This window comes from Xylocopa sonorina, chromosome 9 (assembly GCF_050948175.1).
Source record: "Xylocopa sonorina isolate GNS202 chromosome 9, iyXylSono1_principal, whole genome shotgun sequence".
NCBI lineage: Eukaryota > Metazoa > Arthropoda > Insecta > Hymenoptera > Apidae > Xylocopa > Xylocopa sonorina.
The window spans coordinates 6,177,318-6,197,620 of NC_135201.1; the positions used below are offsets into that span (position 1 = coordinate 6,177,318).

At 45.2% G+C, this 20,303-nt stretch overlaps 1 protein-coding gene across 4 annotated transcripts in view; it reads left to right on the forward strand.

The window, feature by feature from the left end:
• The window catches only part of LOC143426611 (metabotropic glycine receptor), a 104,662-nt gene that overhangs the window by 58,178 nt on the left and 26,181 nt on the right, over positions 1-20,303 (forward strand). Inside the window, exons 9-14 of one of the 4 annotated variants that reach the window (XM_076900186.1) lie at positions 1,764-1,902; positions 3,171-3,276; positions 4,319-4,480; positions 7,186-7,426; positions 7,756-8,083; positions 16,781-16,886. In XM_076900186.1, coding sequence (XP_076756301.1) covers positions 1,764-1,902; positions 3,171-3,276; positions 4,319-4,480; positions 7,186-7,426; positions 7,756-8,078 — 971 coding nt within the window. In that variant the 3' untranslated portion in view covers positions 8,079-8,083; positions 16,781-16,886. Of the gene's footprint in view, positions 1-1,763; positions 1,903-3,170; positions 3,277-4,318; positions 4,481-7,185; positions 7,427-7,755; positions 8,084-16,780; positions 16,887-20,303 lie in introns of those variants that run through there. The other 3 variants (XM_076900188.1, XR_013102174.1, XM_076900189.1) reach the window with 3 other exon arrangements.

A 20,303-nucleotide genomic window follows, 5' to 3' on the forward strand; every position in this document is an offset into this window, starting at 1 on the left:
GCTCGAGAAGATCAAAAATTAGCCGAACGGACGCGTTGCTTTATTCGCTTTGGTGAAATTGAAACAGACGGTGGAAAAATGTCGAACACCCGACGTCAAAGAAAATAAGCTGCTATCGAAGCAAGGCCTTTGATCGCATCACGGTAAACACGAAACTCGAACCAACCAAAAATCCCTGGTGTTCCCAGTTTTCGAAACGTACGATGCAAAGAAATAAACGAAACGACGGACGAAAGGATGTCGTCGTCGTAAAAAAAAAACAAGAAAAAAGGAAAAAAAAGAAAAAAAATGGATGGAAAGACCAATTACTGGACGACAGTTTCCTGGAGTCCCAGTTTCCTTTACGTTTCACCTCTGCACGCACATTTCCCCCGGAGGAACTGTCGTTACCCGCGATACGGAAAATGTTCCAACGAAACATGTTAACCCTTTGGCGCACGATCCTTTCAGATCGCCGATTCGAGTTATTTCTGTACCAAACGGGCCAACCGAGCCCAGATTTTAAAGACAAACCCGACGTAACTGACCTGATTGAACTGATTGAATTGATCGAACCAACTGAACATAACCCACGCGAGACCTGCCCTTATTCGATCGACCCTAAAAAGAATATGAAACTTCAAGTTCTGTTCGAAAGTCCGCTGCATTTTTTGTTACACATTCCGTTTGAAGCCCCGCAACGTTTCGAAACCCGTGCCCAATGCAATACTATTAATTCGAACGGCACAGAAGATTCTATCATAACACCAGAGTGGATTTGTTTCCCAGCGCAGCTTCGCTAGAAGTTGCCCAGTTTTTTTTTTTCGCCGTTGGACAGTCCATTTCTCGCGGACGCATTAGCGCGAGAGCTTTCTTGATGAGGAAAAACAACCCTTTGCGGTTTTTATTTTTCATTTTGTTCCTCGCGACCATTGTCTGTCGTCAACGCTTCATTTATAACCTCCGTTCTTCTTTCGTTTTTTTTTTCATCCCGCTAAACGCGCGTAAAAAATAACGTTACGATTGTCAGCAGTGCTGTGTAAATGTGTGTCCGTCTGTAGGGAATTTTTCCAGCAATTTTAATTTCCAGCAAAGTATCGAACTCCTCCTGCGTAAATTTTCCCGTTCGAAGCGACTGTAAATTAATTCGCAGAGACGATCGAGTGTCTCATTCGCGTAATTTTTATTCGACGAATTGTTTGCCGTTTCGTTCAGCTTTTAATGGGTCCACACTCCGAGAAGAGTGGAAACCGTGCGATTATAAATGGAGTCGCAGTTATGGACGGTTCTGTGTAATCGTAATGCAATGGAACACTCGCGCTGGTCGTACTGTTTTGTTTGACGAGGAGCAATTTATATAACGATCCTAGTCGACGAACGTAGCATCGAGATTCTAGAAAATAACGAAAAGCAAACTGAGCGAAACGTGACGAGAATCGATGGGAATTTGTACTTTATAATGGATTTGTTTACTTAATTCTGAGGAGACGTTCTTGGGAGAAGACGATTCATTGTTTAGCATATTTCTTAAAAGATACTCCGTTCGTTTTATAAAAATTATTTCGCGATAAAAATCACGGTTGTGGTTCGCGGAAAATTCACGAACTCTCGTCTTGTTCGCGTTTGCGTTACCGCACAATTATCCCAAGTAATAACTGTTAAAACAGTACAGCAGCCATTGCGCGAAGTTAGCTTTTAGAAAGTAGGATAGTGGTCTCTTTACACGAGAAGGCAAAGGCTTTAATTGCGTCACGCTGAAGAAAGAAACGTTCACTTTGTTCCAGTCGAGGTAATGTTCCTGATATGGGGCATCAGGCTGTGCATCGTGGTAAGGAAGACCCCGTCGGAGTTTAACGAGAGCCGCTTCATCTCGATGGCGATTTACAACGAATTTTTACTCTCAGTCTTCCTCAACGTCTCGATGTAAGTACAGAGATTCGATTAATTTATTCATTTTATGTTATCTCCGCGATAATAACAAGAGGATAAGGAACGATTCTTCGTTTGGAAGCTGTTGGTGGCACAGGGCGCTCGACAAATTTGCTCAAGGAGCCAGAAATTCGACTTAAACGCTCGTGCAGCGAGTATAAAGGTAGCAGGCTTAAAGCGTGCCTAGAGATCCACGATAATTGCTAAGTCTAACAAACGGAGGCTGAATTCTTCTTTAGTAGAACTGTACAAGACGAAACGATACACCATTATGAACCACAAAATTCCTCGAAATTATTTGCTTTCGTGTATCATTTCCTTTGTAGTCCAGCAATTTCAGAAACGAGAGTATTCCAAGAAGAAGATCGTTTCATCGACCTTAATCACCCTTCAATGCTGTCGCCGCACCCCTGCGCGGTTTGCAAAAAAAGTTTTTTTTCTTCTATCCGCTTCACACCGTCCAATGCGAAGCTGAATAATTTCCAACGCGACGTTATTTAATGTCGGACGACGTGAATGAATAGGGGAGTACGCCATCGCGAGACGTCGAATTTTAATACGCTAAACGAGTCGACGAAACGTTACAAACACCAGCCGGCCGTGAATCGTTAATTTTAATAATGTGTTCCGTTGATACCCGGCCTTGTTCGCCGCGAACTGGAGCAGAACACAGGAAGCTATTATGTCTCAGTGGAAACTGCACACGTTCAGCATAAGTAATATCACCTCGATGGGGTGGCCCATGAACGCCCTTTCGAAACGACATCGGGACGGCTTGAATATGTTATCCGATGTTAGGATCAGCAGGGGCCATCCTGTCGTCTTATGTTCAGAATATCGTAGACACTTTTCAGAATTCTAAACTCGCGATTCCATCTCTGATGCACATCTCGAATATCGTCAGACACTTGACGATCTATATAATGGAATTGCATGTTAAATTGGGGGTGCATAGGTCCTCGAGGATCGCGACACCTAACGATCACTCCACTTATCGCTACATCCTTAAAGTCTAGTTACTAGTAACTGTAGAGTCAATTTATCTTTTCACGAAAGGAATTTTTTAGTATTACAAGTCGAGGACCAAAGTCGAGGAATGCAATTTTCTTATCCTCGGCAAATTTATACGATTTCGAATAAAGAACGTGAAAAAAGTAAGACGACTGAAGGTCCTATCGCGAGGGTGGTCCGCGTGCACATCATAAAAAGGAGCGCTCGTTCCCAGGGGACAGTTTCAGGAGGCGCAATCTTTCTGGTTGCAGGTTGTTCCTGCAGTCGCCGGCCAATCCGGATTTGCTCTACGTGATATTTTTCTGTCACACCCAGCTCACGGTGACGCTGTTGCTCTGCCTGATATTCGGCAGCAAGGTAAGAAACTGGGAATCGATTCCCGTATTTTCATCGCGTCCGCCGTGTGACAAATGGCGGCTGGGGCCGGATCGTGAATTCCAACCCATTGAAATTTATTTATCTTGCGGCGTGAATATTGATCATTCGAAAGCAACGGCTGGCGCCCGCGGAACTTGTAAAATAGTTGTGTACGAACAGCCGCGGTCTAATTTATTTCCATCCGTGGCTCGGATGAAAAATCGCGGCCACGTTTCCCCGCTAACGCTGAACGCCGCTGAAAGCTGAACTTCCAACGCACACTTCCGTTTTTTGCCGCTTTCGATAAGTTATCGTCCGTATCGTTTAACCGTTTCGTTGGCGCGAGCAGCCTAACCAATTCTGTTAGTCGCATCGGTTCAACTAATTATTCCTCTAATAAAGGACAATATTCCTCGTCTGCGAACAAGCCCTGTAAATCCTCGTAAATATAACAACCAAGGCTGGATAACAGTCATTTCTCATCTCAATTCTCTTTCCCTCTCTCCAAGTTAATATCCCCTGACCGTCATTAATTCGACAGATGAATGCGCCGCGGACAAGGCTATGGATTATGCAACAACGAAAGTACGTTCAGGAAAATTTGATATTCATGGCATTTAGCGAACTTTCCCTACCGAGCAGCAACTGTTTGGTCGTCCACTTATTGCACAGCCACTGTGGCGAACGCCGTTTCGCATTGAAACCGAACAATGGCCGACATTTTTTACCACCGTATATTTCTCTCAGATATCGTTATTACTCGTATCACAGCAACGAATTGCTCGTACATTATCCTCTATTCAATGAATAAATTTGTGCAAATAAGATTCGCGAGACCCAAAAATAGTTTCTAATTGTGTAACTAATATTTCAACCGAAATAGCATTACCGAAGTTGGTTAAAATAGCAAGTTCTGCTACGTTATTTCCGTGTAAAGACTTATCGAGACCCATCGACCTCCTCAGATGATGCCGTCTAGGTGACCAGAGATACGTGGAAGGATAGAAGCGTCGAAACACTGAAACTTGCCTGTTTAATGTAGGCCTACGTGGTGTTCCGTAGCGGAGGCAAGGAGGACTCGAAGCACTCTGGAGCGACTGGGAAATTCTTGGGGAAAAGCGGACGTCCGGCTGGCACTAGCAACCAGACGAACTCGATATCCCTTCAGCAGGGGAACTTCACGGACGAAAGCGACGGAGCCACGGTAAGAGTGTTTTTCGCTCGACTTGAGTACAATCGTTTAATTGTCGATCGTTAATTTGCCTCGTGATCGAATTTAAATTGGCTTGTATTTTACTGGTCAATATTTTAATTCCTTTTGGTCAGTATTTCAATGCTCTTTTGTTGGTATTCAGATATAAAGGATCCTTTGTATCCTTTGAAAATATGTGAAGCCCCCACTGGCAGCTAAACAAATAACGATTGGTCAAAAGTTGGTTCAGTACCGCATTTTGTTTTTCAAATATCATACTGGATGATACAAAAGTGAGGGTTATAGGATTTCTAAGTTTTGTGGAAGAAGCAGTGAATTCTATTTTTAACACTGTCTGTCATCTGTTATCTACGGATAACGAATATTTTCGTAATTATATATCCAACAGATTACACGTAATTAATTTCAATACGCAGCACAATCTGACAGCTATTTATAATTCCCGAGGCGTTAATTCTGTTCATAATTGAACGCAATCAACCACCTCTAAATCCGTAGCACCATCATTAATGTCGTTCAACCAGCTGTCTGCCAGTCGAAATGCGAAACTTCGATTCCGTCGTGTCAATTACCGAGCGTCCATGAAAATGTCAACTTAAAAAGAAGTAAAATTTCAAGAAGAAAAAGAACGAGAATCTCGAGATACAAAACAGGGAAACTGTTCAAAGAATGTATACCGTTACAATAGCTTCTCGTTCTTCGAGTAGCGGAATAAAAACCAACCGCAGCATCCATCGCTCGCAGAGCTATCGTCATTAAAAGTAATCGCTTGATTTCATAGGGCTTGTAAAGGATGACCTCACGAGAAATCCGCTTAACAAGCAGATCGTCCTAATGAAGTTTCCAAGAGACGGAGGCTATGAAAGTTATAGCGGTAAACTCACGATAATGCCGTACAAGCTTATTAAAGAACTGAATTCAGAGGGCACCATTCTGTCCCATCTACCGTTACCATCGTTGGAGAGATTCCCGGGAAGAGAGAGCTAAACGTCTGCTTCCGTTGACATTTCTCCTTGCGAACTTGGCAGAACGGCACTTGTTGTTCGCCACCATATCGCACCCTGATCGTTTGACTTATCTTACGCATCATAACTTACAATTATCCAGCGAGTATAAATTATGCACTACGTACGTTCGATCTGTGTATGACTGTAACCTGCGTATTCCCATGGGAACTCGTGCAGCACCTGTATCAGCCTGTGCATAACTCTGACGTACGACACAGGGATCTGTACGTAATCTATATCTCGCTAATGCATAACTTTCATGGAAGATGTAGCAATCTGTACGTAATCTATATTTGTTAATGTGTTATTAATAAGGAGTGAATATTTATGCAGAAACGGGATGTATATTGACTCAACAGTGCTCGAAAATCTCACGATCTCTCAGATAGGGTCTCGTTGGTCTCGACGAAAGGCACTACGAGAAATAGGTTGTTCGTGGTCGACAAATATCATCCTTGTTCGCTTTTAGAGCAAAGCATTATTGCCAGATCGATGGCAGAAAGCTGGAAAAATTGTGTCGACCTGGATGACACGGTTGGTGAAACGCTATGGAGAAGGGGCTTCTAACGCTTTGACATTTGATTATAGCGCATCATTCGACGTATCCGCCCCAACTGAATATAATCTCTAATGGTAGTTTTAGGATTAATATAAATGACTGCGAGCTGCCAGAAGAAAGGATAGTGTCATCAGTCAGCTCTAGACATGAAAATATAAACTTTGGCGACCATTCAATTGTACAAAAGTAGCGTGGTAAGGGACATTTAATCAATTGGCAGTGACTCGTTGCCTTCCACTTCTGAAAAGTGGAAAAGCAAAGTGCAGCGAGTAAACGTTGCACCTATTTGTTGGGCGCTTGAACGACGTCCTCTTTGGTCAAAGGCAAACCAGAGTGAAAGCTTATAAAGGGTGCCTACCATTTGATCCTTTATTAATCACAGCTCTGCTTTCACGGGCAAATACGTCGTTATCGAGCTCCACAGTTCTGTCTAGACGCGTTCTGAGACCTACACGCTACATTGAATCATTAGATCAATTTGCAACAGGCTATTTAACTTATTAACATTATTTTAGTCTTATTCTATTATTCGTGTCGAAACAATTGTGCGCGTGTTTTCTAAAGAGGAGCGTGTCTCGTTCGAGTCGTCTTATTAATCGATCAATCATCCTTTGTAGAAAAAACGCGAGCGATTAAATAGTTCGACAGCTTGAACCGATGTCGAGCCTCGTTGTTCACGTTGTTATTGTTCTCCTAAGAATTTATTCAAGATCGATCACGCCTAGCGAGCGACACAGTGGACTGAAACACCCTATATATCGGCCACGTGCAGACGATTAATCGGCATAGCAGCGTCAAGCCCCATTGTGCGAAAAGCCGATTAATAGGCCACCGTGCTTCGTTAATTATGGTATCGACGTTAGAAAATCCGATTTACCATTAGGGAGACCTAGCGTGCCTTAATGTTGCTATGGACAGTCTAGAACGGACCCAAGGGAAAGATAAACGACATCGCTCGACAGAGTATGACAAGAAAAGAGTAACTTTTGTTTACCAAAATGGTGTAAATATAGGACGATTTAAATTAGAGTAACTTGGCGACAAAATAGTTTAAAAAAAAGCTTAAAACGTATTTTGATAATATACGCTGCTCTGTCTTTAGTGAATCGCCTGCTGTTGCAATGTTTCAGGAGGAATTCCGTCGATTAATCAACCAATTAGAGGTTCTGAAGGAGAAGAACGTTCTGCTAGGCAATCATCACTTGGTGAACAAACTTGCGGCTATGCAGGAAGTTGCGAATCGCGCCGAAACTCAGGTATCCACCATCCAAGCGATCTCGTCGAGCATGAGGTTAAACGATCTCAACGGATCCACGACCATCGCTGAAACGGACGTCGGAGGATCCTTCAAGAGTGACGTCGATCAAAAAGGTTCTCACTTTTCCTTTTCCCGAAAATGCTCGCCTTCTACTCTCCCTTTCCAATCAGGATGTTTTCACCTCGCGACAGGAATTTCCCTGTTTTCGCTTCAGTGGAAAGGTTTATAGTAACCATTTTACTTAGACTGCGTCTAATGAACCTAGTCATTTGACTAGAGTTCCTTTCTCTTCGCTTAAAAATCCAAAATTCCAAGCTGTACTCTTCAATCTTTTAAATTCAACGGTAGCAGACAATTTCTGCATTTTCCACCCATTATTCGACGAAAGAAAGGCGTTTAGTAATTTTTCACGGGAAACACGAGCGAACGACCGTCTGTGCAGGTGCAGAAACAAAGGAAGAAAAGAGGTGTCAAGCCTGCGTAGAGAAGAATGGGATGGGAAGCAAGGACCAGGGTTCCTCCAAAGAAGCCGAAGTTCTCGTCTCTGTGGAGGCGAAAAAATCAACGAGGACCAACGATGTGGCCGTCTCCACTTCCGGCAGACCGGCCACAGAGGACATAGGAACGGAAACGAAGCGAGAGGACAAAGAAGGCGAGGTTAGAGAGCGTGACAAGAGTAAGAGCAAATCCGGTCACGCGAGAACCCACGCTATAGTAATCAATTTGGACGACAAAAGCAGATTCTCGGAGGAAGTCACTGTTTAAAAACGGTCAGTTCTTCTAATTATTTCATTAAGCCGTGGGACGTGAAACGAAACGATTCACCAACGATGGTCTTGCTCGAGCGAGTGTGTGACTAGGGAATTTCATGCTGGCTTCTCATCAGCCTGTGTTGGTGGAACTGAACGGTACATTTCACCGCTGGAGATTTTTAAGCAATTTTAATCGACGTTTTTCGTTTTAAATTACTAAACGTGCGATGAAAGTTCTGTTTCGCAATGGAAGTAATCAGAGTGGATCTCGTCGCGAGAAAAATAGCTTAGGATCGAAGTTCTCGCGTTCAAGTGTCGCAGTTCGAGGTGGAAGCTGCGAATTTCAGATCCTTCGAAACGAGCACTTTAATATTATTAAAAACACCTTGAGAAACGCGTAGCAAAAGGGATCCTTGGATTAATTTTGCGTTTTGTCCTTTCAGTCGTTCGTTTTCTTTTTCGTCCTTTAAATGTTGTTCCCGGAAAGTTTAAGGCAGGAAAACTTCCCCCGTTAATTCTGTTTGCGAGTTCCAAGAAGAGACACCCCAATCGGGCCAAGATTCCTCTTTATTGAATTTTCTTCTAACGGCGCACAGCAATAATGTCCCCGGGGACTTCCACCCCTTTTCGTTTCTCCTCTTAATTTTATAATTGAACGCGCAAAGCTGGAGCTGAAAGTGGATATCCTCTCCTTCAGTTTTACTTTTTTACATTCAAAAGGAGAACAGCTTTAATTTGCGCTCTAGCTTTTAAAAAGTTGGGATTCGTTCTTATTCTAAATTCATACGTATTCGCGAAATTTGTGGAAGAAAGGATAATTATTAACCATCGATGCGTATGCGCATTGTCTGCCTACTTCAATTGGAACTTATAAAATTCTTAGCAGAATTTCCTTCGTTTGAAATTCCCAGGAAAATTCTGATCGAACGTAGTTTTGCTCAATTAACGGTTTACTTTTATTACTTTGCTCCCAGAACTCCATTTTCCACTGTATTAATAATCGTTCGCGGCGTTGTTTACACAGACGGTGATTTAACGCGATTGAAGAAGTGAAATCAGGCTGCGAGCCATGTAAATATATAAGTTAATCGATCGTAAAGCACAAGCTTTTCTGTGAAAGTTTTAATCGTTTTAGTGGTCTAAGGAAAAATTGTGATATCGTTACGACAAGTGACCGGGAATCAGTCTCGAGGACAAAACCTGCGTTAATTAGTAAAGATCGAACGTTAGTTGAAGCAATTGCGTAAAAGTAGACGCGTATGAACGTTCGTGTTTCTTTCGAAAACGCTAATACCGGAGCTCGAAGCTTTCAGCGTGAAAAGAGAAGACGAAACGAAGAACGAAAAGATACATTCGACGGAGTTCCCCAGCACGACTTTGCTTTTTCGCCATTCGAAAAGCCGCGGGAACGAAAACCACCGGGTTTTCGAGACACAGCGAAGCTACGAACGCTGAACAGGTCTGAAAAGATTATTTCCAAAAAAGTCGTAAGAGGGAAGATGACGAAGGAACTTGCGAGATTTCCGAGAAATGCACTTTTTTGGAAAAAAGAAAGCGTATCGATAATGCCGTCCTAGATAGAACAGAAATTAGATTTATAAATTATAGACTGTCCGAATTTGTAAAGACCCGACTTTCTCGCTAGGTTTTTATTCGAAATCGCTATTCACACACATCGACAACGCCGTTTTTTGTTTCAGTCGGCAATTAAAGATCGAAGTCTCTCGAGGTAACTAGATCAAGGCTGGCCTTACTTCGCGAGTACTCGCGTTCGTGCTTTTTGAGTTGCACCGTCGAGCTAAACCCGACAGCGATTCCAGACTGAAAACGGTCCGCCACCGTCACGATTATTTATTTACCGAGCATACACATGGTTCTATCTGGGACACGTCCGTCAACTGCAAAACGTCTTGTCGCGCAACTGATCAATCGAACCTCGCGAGCAAGCTTTCTGTAAATATCGTCGTAGCTGCTTATCCGAAGTCTTCTGCCATAGAATTAAGACGATCTGTAAATAATCTTTACCAAAGAACAGCAGAGAGAGAAACAAATTACTAGAACAAAAAAAAAGCACTATTCCGCGAACGCGCGCCAAAACGATCGCGCGTTATTCCCTAGATCGAGACCCGAGGCCTCTCGAGCTGTAGAACGAAGGACGATCCGCCGTCTTTCAATTTCTCTTTCTCTTTGACTCATATCAGTCGACGGATTGTAAATACATTTGTAAATAGACGCGTGAAGACGAGATCGGTGTTAGATCGAGAACGATCATAGTTTCATTGTTATCAGATCGTGCATTCTAGTCCGATTCGAAGTGACGGGGACAGGCGGAGATTTATTGATCCGAGCTCGACTCGATCGTTCTTTTTTTCCGTTCGCAGCATTTCTCGCCGATTCCCTCGATCGTTTCAGAAAACACACGCGGATTAAACGTTGCAGGAGAATTCGAGCAACGAATTCGACGGGCGAGATCTTTATTCGCGTACGAACGTGGTTCCAGTAATTCGAAACGGGGCATCGCTTCATAAACGAGCGGAGTACCCTGGCGGTAATGGAACTCTGATCCTCTTCAGGATAACGGTAATTTAATTGATTCACTATCTTCGCGCGCGTTCCATTAATTCGTTCGAGCGGCATCGATTAAGGGTGATCGCGATACCGCGATTCGCGAAGCGAATATCTCCGACGCGGTGACTTTCGACGATCTCGTCCGCGAACGCTTGCACCCACTCTGCTAATTATTGCCTCCAAGCGGACCAATCGTTAATTAATCGAAGCCGTTGCTCGGGTCGCTAAACTCTTTCGCTCTAGCCATCAATTATCGCGACGATTAAACGTACTCGACAAGAATCTAGGGACTTTTCCGGTCGTTGCGGCCTGTCCCCGCGGGACGATGATTGATCGCCCGCCACGAATGGTCGATCATCGAGCAATCGTTGATCACGAGTCGTCGGGCAACTTCGACATGCCCGTTAATTACCGCCACACTACACGAAACCCTACTTACCACCTTTAAACGTTTTAATTATGCATATCTGTCCGCGAGCGAGGTCCTTTGGGAGACGCGACGGTTTTAACCGATCGAACTGACGTCACGCGGTCATCGAAGCCGAGCGAATTTTTGAGCCTGGAATTTTGATGGGCTCGTAAAACTGGACGGACGCTCTACGATTCAAACTACCCGTCGATCAATCTTGATTTAACCGGGTTGGGAAGTGAACACGTTTCGAATATGCGATCGCTGGATGAATTTAAGAGCCGTGTAATACGAAATCGTAGACCCAGGAAACTAATGGCAGAAGGGAGGGCATCCCTTCGTATGGTTTTCATTGGCTACTCTCGATTCAAACGGCAATGGGATCCGGTCTTTACTTTATCAGGAACGACGCTCGAAGGTATTCCATCGCCCTGGGATATCCGTTCAAAGTAATGACAATAAATTTCTGATGGTTCATCCATTTATGCCTGATTTTACGATCTAATCTAACGTCAGTTTATTCCAGCCGATGTATCTCAGCCGTTATTAAACACCCGACAATTTATCGGCCGCCGCCATTTTTATCCGAGCCCGTAAACAGGCGAAACGGTGAACTGCTTTCAAAATTACAGCCGCACGCGCGAGATATATTTTATTTTCTACATATTTCTCCATCCCCAGTATGTTCCATGATAGTCGTACTAAATAGCCGAGTCAAGGGCCAACACAGAAGTGATTCGACGGGAAAAAAAGAAAGATTACATTTCTCCAGTCCCAGTATCGAACAATGCTCGAGTTCCACGATAATCGTACCAAATAACCAAGCCAAGGACCAAGACAGAAGTGATTGGACGGGAAAAAAGAGAGATCAATGTTACCAATCAGCGGTAGAAAACTGTTCCTAACTCGCAGCTAAATGGCACGTGTGTTTTTCCGCGTTCTCCAACACGGAGAACACGACGAGAGAGCATCGACGTCCGCGACGATGGTATCGTTCGAAGGCCAGCATCGGATCTCGATAATCGAATCTGACGCGATAGTCGGTGATCGATTCGGAAGGGGAAGACGTCAGTTTAGAGCGGAATCACCCGAGCGGAGGCTGCCTCCGATAAACTCCTGTCGATACCGGCTGAAACCGTCAACCATTCTTCTCCCAAAGGACGCGAGGGGATCACGTTACCTCCTATAATAACGAGAAACACCGTAGCTATAACGAGTATCAGCAATATCGCTTTCTTGATTAAATCGAGGCATTGCGTCTGGTCGAGTCGTTCGATGAAGAACGACCATAAGCCCCTTCTACACAGATGTACATACGCGCGTGGGGTCGTCGATTCGCGGTGGAGACGCGGAGGAAACCCGCGTAGCGACGTGCCTTCGCACGCGATCCACGCGTCCATTTTCCCACGGATTGGTTAACGACGCTTGTTTTACCATTGATACAGATTGCGATTAATCATCAGACACGGAAAACTAGTCCAATCCAAACTTAACCTACATTAACGTCGCGTATAAGCCGCGGCGTTAACCTTAATCGCGTTTAATCCGATGGTATACCGGGCTCTGGTTCAAAAATTAGTCGATTTGCTTTCGCGTTACGTTAGACTCGTTCCTTCTCGAAGAAGGAAACGCCTGCCTGAATTTTCCTCGATTCCGTGGGCCTCGCGGCGAAGAAAATTGAAGGCAAACAAACGCAAACGGAATACCTTATTCGTTTTCCCTTCGAGTTACGGTTTTGTTTACCGTCCGTTGGCACGCCGCAGCGCGGGCTGTTCGAATTCTGTGAAACAGGAAAAGGAGGAGGCGCTGGTTCACCGCATTTAATTCACTTTGCCAAAGTTCGAATGTTAATCAGTAACCGCGACGATTCGTGGCCCTAATCAATATCGAATCGTCTGAAACATGTTCTGACGAGTGTTTTATAGAGCCACGATCTTCGTTAGGGTCACCAAAAGAGCGGTGGTGCATTCAACAGTGTTAAACGATGGGAATTCAACGACTCCCGATGCTTTTCATCCTGGTGGGAATTTTTTAAACGACGTCGAACAATCCGCGAATAAAAGTCGAAGCTCGAATTACGTTCGTCGCGAAGTTTATCGCCGATAGTTTGATCTCGAACGTTTGACAGGTGTCGCGAGCCTCGGAGAGTATCGATTCGAAGGCAAAAAAAAAAAAAAAAACGTTCCAATTTATTTGACGGGTCGGCTCGCGTCCGATTCGCTGTTTTTCCAGCCGCGCACGACGATTGTTTCCGGGATGATCCGTTGTCGTGCTTCTTGCTTACAGTCGTATTGGCTTGTCCCGCACCCGATCGGCGACGGTTCCAAAGTTTTTCAACTCCCGAGAGCTCGCGGAACTTTCGACAGAGTCGATGGTCGAGGAGAAGATGCTCTAAACACTCGAGGAACGATTTATTCGCTGTCTCGGCAGAACCAACCGTTCTATTCTCATCGTTGCGCCCCGTTTAATCTGTTAACTGGGTCAATGCTTCGCCGGAAACACCTGGACGCGCGAGCGCGCGTTCGCGTTTAAAAATATAATTCGATACGACTGGAACGAAGGAAATTTCGCCGATCGATTCCTGAATGGATTTTAGCGCTTGACAATTTTAACCCTCGCGCGTTGAATCGTGCTTTCGAACGAACGGTGTGAATGAATCGAGGAGCAATGCGCGTCCATGAGAAAATGAATCATTGCGTCCAAGAGTATGAATAATCCCCGCGACGAGTGTTCACCTCGTGGACTCCCAGTTAACCGGTTGAAAACGAACGCGAGTCTATAGATATAAATACATACAAATATATATGTTGTTATTATTCGATCGATCTTCGAATAATTTCGAGTATATCGATTCCATTCCTAGAGTAACGACACTGGTTTTAAGGCGATCGATTTTATGTGACGCTACACCTTGCTTGTAACTGGCAAGCGTGTCAGTAAATGAATTAATAAACGAATAAGTGAATAAAATTATTTCGATTCGCTCGACACGTATCGCGTACACGTTTTATACGTAAATTTTCTGCGAAATGTCCATTTTCTGAAAGAGGAGGAAGATCCTGCTCGTCCCGTTTTATCCACGCCAAGCTCTACCCTCTTTGCATTGTTAAACAACATTGTTAACCACCGAATCGGACGATAATAATAACCAACCGACCAATTATCCTGATTAATACCGCATTTAGCATATCGGGCCGCATCATGCCGCCATTAACGGGCACATTAAAATTGATTATGCAAATCGGGGATATATTTCCCGTACGATTCAATACAGAACGGAATCTACACGTTGTCGTTACGACAAAAGTGGGGTGGGTGAGGGCGTCGAAGCATTGTTTTCCAGTCGTCGAGTTCGACGCTCATCGCGCGATATCGGCTCGATCGGTTATTTTAACGACACCATTCGTTAACGCGACCAAACTCGCGCGAACTCGTCGCCGATTTATGGAAGACAACCCCAACAGCGTCTCTCTCTCTCTCTGCGAAATTGCATCCGAGACTTGCACTGCGTCACCAGCGAATAGAAAAGAGGTGAAAAATATCAGAGGGGAGTCCGTGAAGGCAACAATTCTGCCCCTCGATGTCACCAACGTCACTGTAGTAAGTTCGCCACGCTCAAAGCCACCAATGGCGACGCCACGACTCCTTTGTCTGGCAATGAGCAACGAGACATCGAGGCGCTCTCGAATAGGGAGCTCTCAGACGCAAAGACAGCCGACAATTAGGGTTCCCTATGTTCCCATGCCTCTCTGTTACATCTCCGTCGCGGTGCGTTCGATCGGTCGAATTCCAATTTGCCTAGTGACGGAATTAATACGCTGGTTAACGCGTGTCTAGCGGGAATTAATATTTGGAGAACGCTAGCGACGCGGCTCGAGCAGGGACGTGCCGCTCTAGCCAGGTAAAATCGGGAAAGAGCGCGGGAAACCCGCGGTTTGTAAATTACTTTCGAAACTTGTCTAACGCGAGACTTACTCGAGTTGACGGGGGCTTTATAAGCTCTTTAAAATTCATAAACTTTTAAATTATGCCACGTTGTTCCCCGCCAGGTACCGTGGGAATTGTTTGAAGTAAAAATACGAGTTGGATGTGGATAATACAATGTCAGACGGTAGATGCACGGTAGTTTGGGAGATCCGTGACATTACGTTAAAGCCTGCGATCGTGATTTCATTTCTTCGGCTCGAAATATTTCCATCGCGTTCCTCGTGAGCTGGGGAAAACGAGTCGTATACGAAGAAGAAGCCGCAGTTTACGACGCGGAAGAGGATAAAGACGCTTTTGAACTGGTTCTTACAGTAAAATCAATACACTAAGTGGAATCGTTCGCGGTTCGAGCTAATTCGAGGCACGTATCGACGCTTTTTGTCGCACGATCAAACGCGGAGCGCCATTGTTCATCAGCCAGGCCTTGCAAAATCACCGACTACCAACGTTCGCCAAGCGCAATTAATCGACGACCGACGAGCTCCTTATCGAACGCTGGATCAAACATTCGACGATGTTTCCTCAAGATTAAAGAAGCAATTTTCTGATACTCCAAGTAAGCGACCCCATATTTTCTCACCCTCCATTCTGCATTTAATGCATTTTCCAATTTCCAATTTTCTCGACTTTTCCACTGTCCATTTCCACATTTTCTTCCATTTTTCACACGTACGAGCTCAGCCAACGAGAAATTCAGCAGAGCGTCCACTCTGCACGCTCTGTCAGAACACGCGTTAAATGTATGCACGTGTACGTACACCAGATCTGCGTGCAACCCTTTATGCTCTTCCCTTTGCATCGTAAGTAACCTCAGATACGGTCCTTTCTAATGGTACAAAGAGAAAAGATGCATCCACTACCGAGAGGAAGTACTGTCGAAACATTTTCATACTTATAAAATGGTTACCCACTTTGAGAGTTCACGAGTGCGTAAATGAGACGCGATGGCTACCATAGTTTCGAGCAAGGGAACAATTAAAACTTGGGGATACAGAAACTCGTGTTGAAAATTAGATTGGGTTAGAATAATCGTTCTCAAATAAAACGGATGAATATTCGTCCGAAACATTTTTCACCCGCATGTCTCCGGCACGCGCGACAATTTATTTCGAACAAACATTTAAAATAAATATCATCCAGACTCTTAATTGGACATTTCACATGTGTTTGGCTCGCATCTACCCGAAAGAGTAACGAGCGTTACATATTTTACCGCTTTATAAGCGAGTTCCCTCTTGTTTGCACTCGAGATTGAATTGAGTTCGTTACTGCGTGTACCCGTGGCGTATCCACGGCGTCGAGTTCCATTAACAAACTTGTAGCATTTTTCAAACTTGCGAACATTGTGGGAACATTGATTTCCCCTTCGATACTCTTAAATATGGAATGACCTGTACATAAGTATAGTCAACTAGTAACGAAATTTAATCGACGCTGTGTACCACAATCGAGGCGCACGGTAAAATGTTTGATTACGCGACATAAAACGGTCTGTAACGAGCACACGCCTGGGCCTTAGCCCTGGCCAAATGTATTGCCAAAAACCGTGCTACCTCGCCCATTCAATTACCGAAAAACCGCACCGTTCACAGCCACGTCGAACAAATCGAATTAATTCACGGTCGTTAGAGTCTCGAGCGGTCGATCTTGCAGGCACCCTGCCAACTCGCCCCCTCGCGAAACTCCCCACGTATTTCCGAACAAAATCGTGCGCCCGCAAGACCTCCGCTTCATTGTGTACCTACTTACAGCCGAGCTTAATTAATCTGTCTGGCTGGGCTGGGACAAATTACCGGATGCCAGCCGCCATCGATCCCTTGTATCGGACGTGTCGAAGCAAATAGATCGATTCATTCCTCCTGGCCGCCACTAATTGAAAGCAGCCTTCCTGGGAGCACCTCAGCCCGATGGGACACATAAGTTTCACGTCGGTTCGAGGTCTCGATTCGAGGACCACGTGAACGGTTGGCGGTCGGCATTTATCTTGCGAGAAACACGGATCAGCTTATCCTCTAGGTACGTGCAAAGAAAAGTAACGTGGTAATCGCGCTTTGGATCATCGATCGCTGAAAACCAAACTTCCGGAGAATATTCCATGATGGGAGGCGTAACCTTGAGCAACGATAGATTTCGTACAGGCTGTAGCCTGGGATCTCATGGCTGGAACAAGCGACTTCTGCTGTGATTAATCGGTTATAAGAAAGAGAATTCATGGGACAGGGGGTTAACGTAATGGTCGTCGTTAATTAGAACATCATTTCCGCTAGAATGGACACTAATTAGAGGTGTAATGAAAGGATGACACGCGGTGACACAGTTCCAATTTTGGCGCTATTATTTAGTTAGTCATTAATCGTTATTTATTGCAAATCGAGTGTCGTAATTGTTGTTTACGCGGTAGCTAGTCGAGTCCCCTGATGATTTAATTTGCTCGAATAAATTTTAGTTGCCACCGTGCGGAGTTAGGCTGGAAGCCCTTGTTAACCGTTGCGTTAATTAGAACTGCTGCGCTATTGCCTCGTCCCCTTTCGTTCAATCCAGTTCCGCGCAGAGTATCAAAAAACTGTTCAAGAATTTATCAGCCGACAAAATATATATGTGGCTGTCGCAAAAATTGTTCAAGCCAGGTAGCTCTGGACAGGATCGATTTGAACTCTGATACCCGTCGTGCATCAACCGATAATAAAATTGCCACGCCAGAAACGTCCCGTCTTTTGACCGCGACGGGCTCAATTATTCAAGGATGAATATTCCCGATGCTCGACAAATAGCCAGATCCCATCGAGAGCTGCTCTTAGAATTCGACCCGACAAATCTCGTCCCCGTTTCCACGCCAGCATTACAACTACACGCTCGCGCTGCAACTGGGTGACGGCAAGTTCCCCCAGCGCTGTCGCAACTAGCAATTTCATTAGCCGGCAAGATAATTTCGCGACAGTGAGCCGCAGTTAGCGAGCCTCCATATTGACGTTTACTGGGAAACGTCGTTAGATCGTGTTTGGAGAGGATACTTTGACCAGCCACGGACACTTGTACAATTAATTGGTAAAATCGACGGGCGTTCCGTTGATTGCACCCTCAAAGCTGATTCCACGGTCAACCGCCGCCGTGTCATCGGCTCCCCCGCGATCTTGCAGTTAATGAAAAAAAGATTACCCCAATTTTTCCTCTGCCGTGGAGTTCGCCTTTGAAGGTTCGCGCTTGAAAAGCGCACCCGTTAAAGCTCTCCCTTTGACGCAATTTAACGCCCGCCACCCGAAGGTATCGATATTTTTTTTCTCCACAGCACTCAAGCTGAATACCCGTCAGCCGCTCAAAGACGAATCGAAGAAACGCGATGAAAAATTCATACCACGCCACGATACCTGCATTAGGGTGGCTCTCGCCCCCTATTTCCATCGAGTTTCGCATGCAAATTCGGTACCGTTCCGACAGCTGGCCCGCTCAGAGGTCTAACGATGCGGTTGAAATTATTATAACGCGGCATGGGATACCGTCGGGCTGCTGTTTAATTAACTCGACGTTTACACTCGTTCCCGTGGGGAACGTGGAGAAATTCTGATCAACTTTTACGCGATTTACGTGCGATAATTGGCGTCGATTTCCTCTCTACTGTCGTGTAAACTGTGTTCCCTAAAAGGAAGGCACCCCTAGCAGCGAAAGTAAAATTTCATAATTCCAGAGCGTCCGAGTCGCGGGACGCCTGGCGTCTCGTAAAATGAGAATCGCATCAGAAATTCAACTGCCATAAAAGAAGGAAACGCGCGAGTTGGAAGCGAGAATTCCGCCGCCGCGGAGCTATTTCATGCGCCATTGCGCAACCCCCGTAACTCGGGGGCTCAGAGTTGTAAAAAGATCGGAATCGTCGATGCTATTTCATTTCCTCCCGGCGGGCTGTTGTTCCCGCGGGCTCTCCAACCAACCCGGCAAATCGTCCGCGACTAAACGCTCGAACGAAATCGCTGCCACCGAAAACGACGTGGAAATAAGTATCGCGTCTGACCAATCGTAGCTTTTTCTACGCTCCGACTTCAAAGTGCACCCACCCCGTCACTTTCGATCTCGCGAGTAATCTTTCACTCTCCACGACTTTCTCGGCTAAGTGTTTCGCTAATTAGTATGGTTAATTAGACGAACTTCCGTTAATTAAGAAGCAAACGTGCTTTCGCAATTCCTCAGAGGTAGCTGTGTAAGTTTCGTCCGGATCAATTAAAGGACGTCTGGTTCGGTTAGTCTTTTAATTAATTCGTTAATTACTTGAAATTAAAAACGACCAGTAGCTGCTACGCTGCTCGAAATCAGATCTCTCTAATTACTAAAATTCATTTCGAATATTCTTCTCTCGGATACCAACGGTTTACGTAGGATCGTCGATAGAGTGGACGATGAAATCGACTAAAGACTGGACCCTCGAACCTTTTCGAACCCAACCAAATTGACAAACCAAACAGATCGAACGCGACCAAGATTCTTTCCCCCGCGCGGAAATCAGTCCCTCTTAAACCACGATTCGGAAGTTCGCGGGCGATTTAACAGCGATAGCGCGTAAAAATTCACGCTGGGAAATCCTTACGTAACCGAGCAGACAATCCGTGAAATCTGGCCAATTTTCCCTGGTCCGTTCTTCCGTCGAAATCCACGTGACCGCAGTACGAATCCCTTTGGAGTATTCACGGAGGACATCCGGGGACGGGTGGTACGGAGGCGTTGAAAGCGGAAACCCAGCAGGGACCGCTACCAAGCAAGCGACACGATGTGCAGCGTGAAATGTTTATTGGCAGCGTCGGTCGAGTGGGCATCGATGGACAGCGGTTGGTTCGCGTGTCGATATTTGCTCCCTAATAAATACCGGGTTCCGGTTGAATGTTTAACACGACGACCACGTAACACGTTGACGATCGCTGGACGAGGGATGATCGATCTCGAGAGGATCGGGGCTTGTTGAGAGGATACGATCGATATTCCAACCAAGTGGTACATCGTCTTTTGGCTTATTGTTGTGGTTGGAGCTTGTTTCGTCGGTGATGTCGTGCGCAATCGTAGGTACAGGCTTTTGGTTCGAGACCTTTAGCGTTCGGTTGTGTTGGAGCGTGTTGTACGAGGTTGGTGCAAGGTGGATCGCTGTGTACAGAATTTTCCGACCTGTCCCTAACATCCCTCGTCTAAAGTAGGGTCTGCTAGGTAGGTCTTACTTTTGAGTCCACCTAACAAGCACAGAACGAAACGTTCCTCTTCCTCTTTTCTTCCTATTCCTTTTCTAGCCACATACGGAGC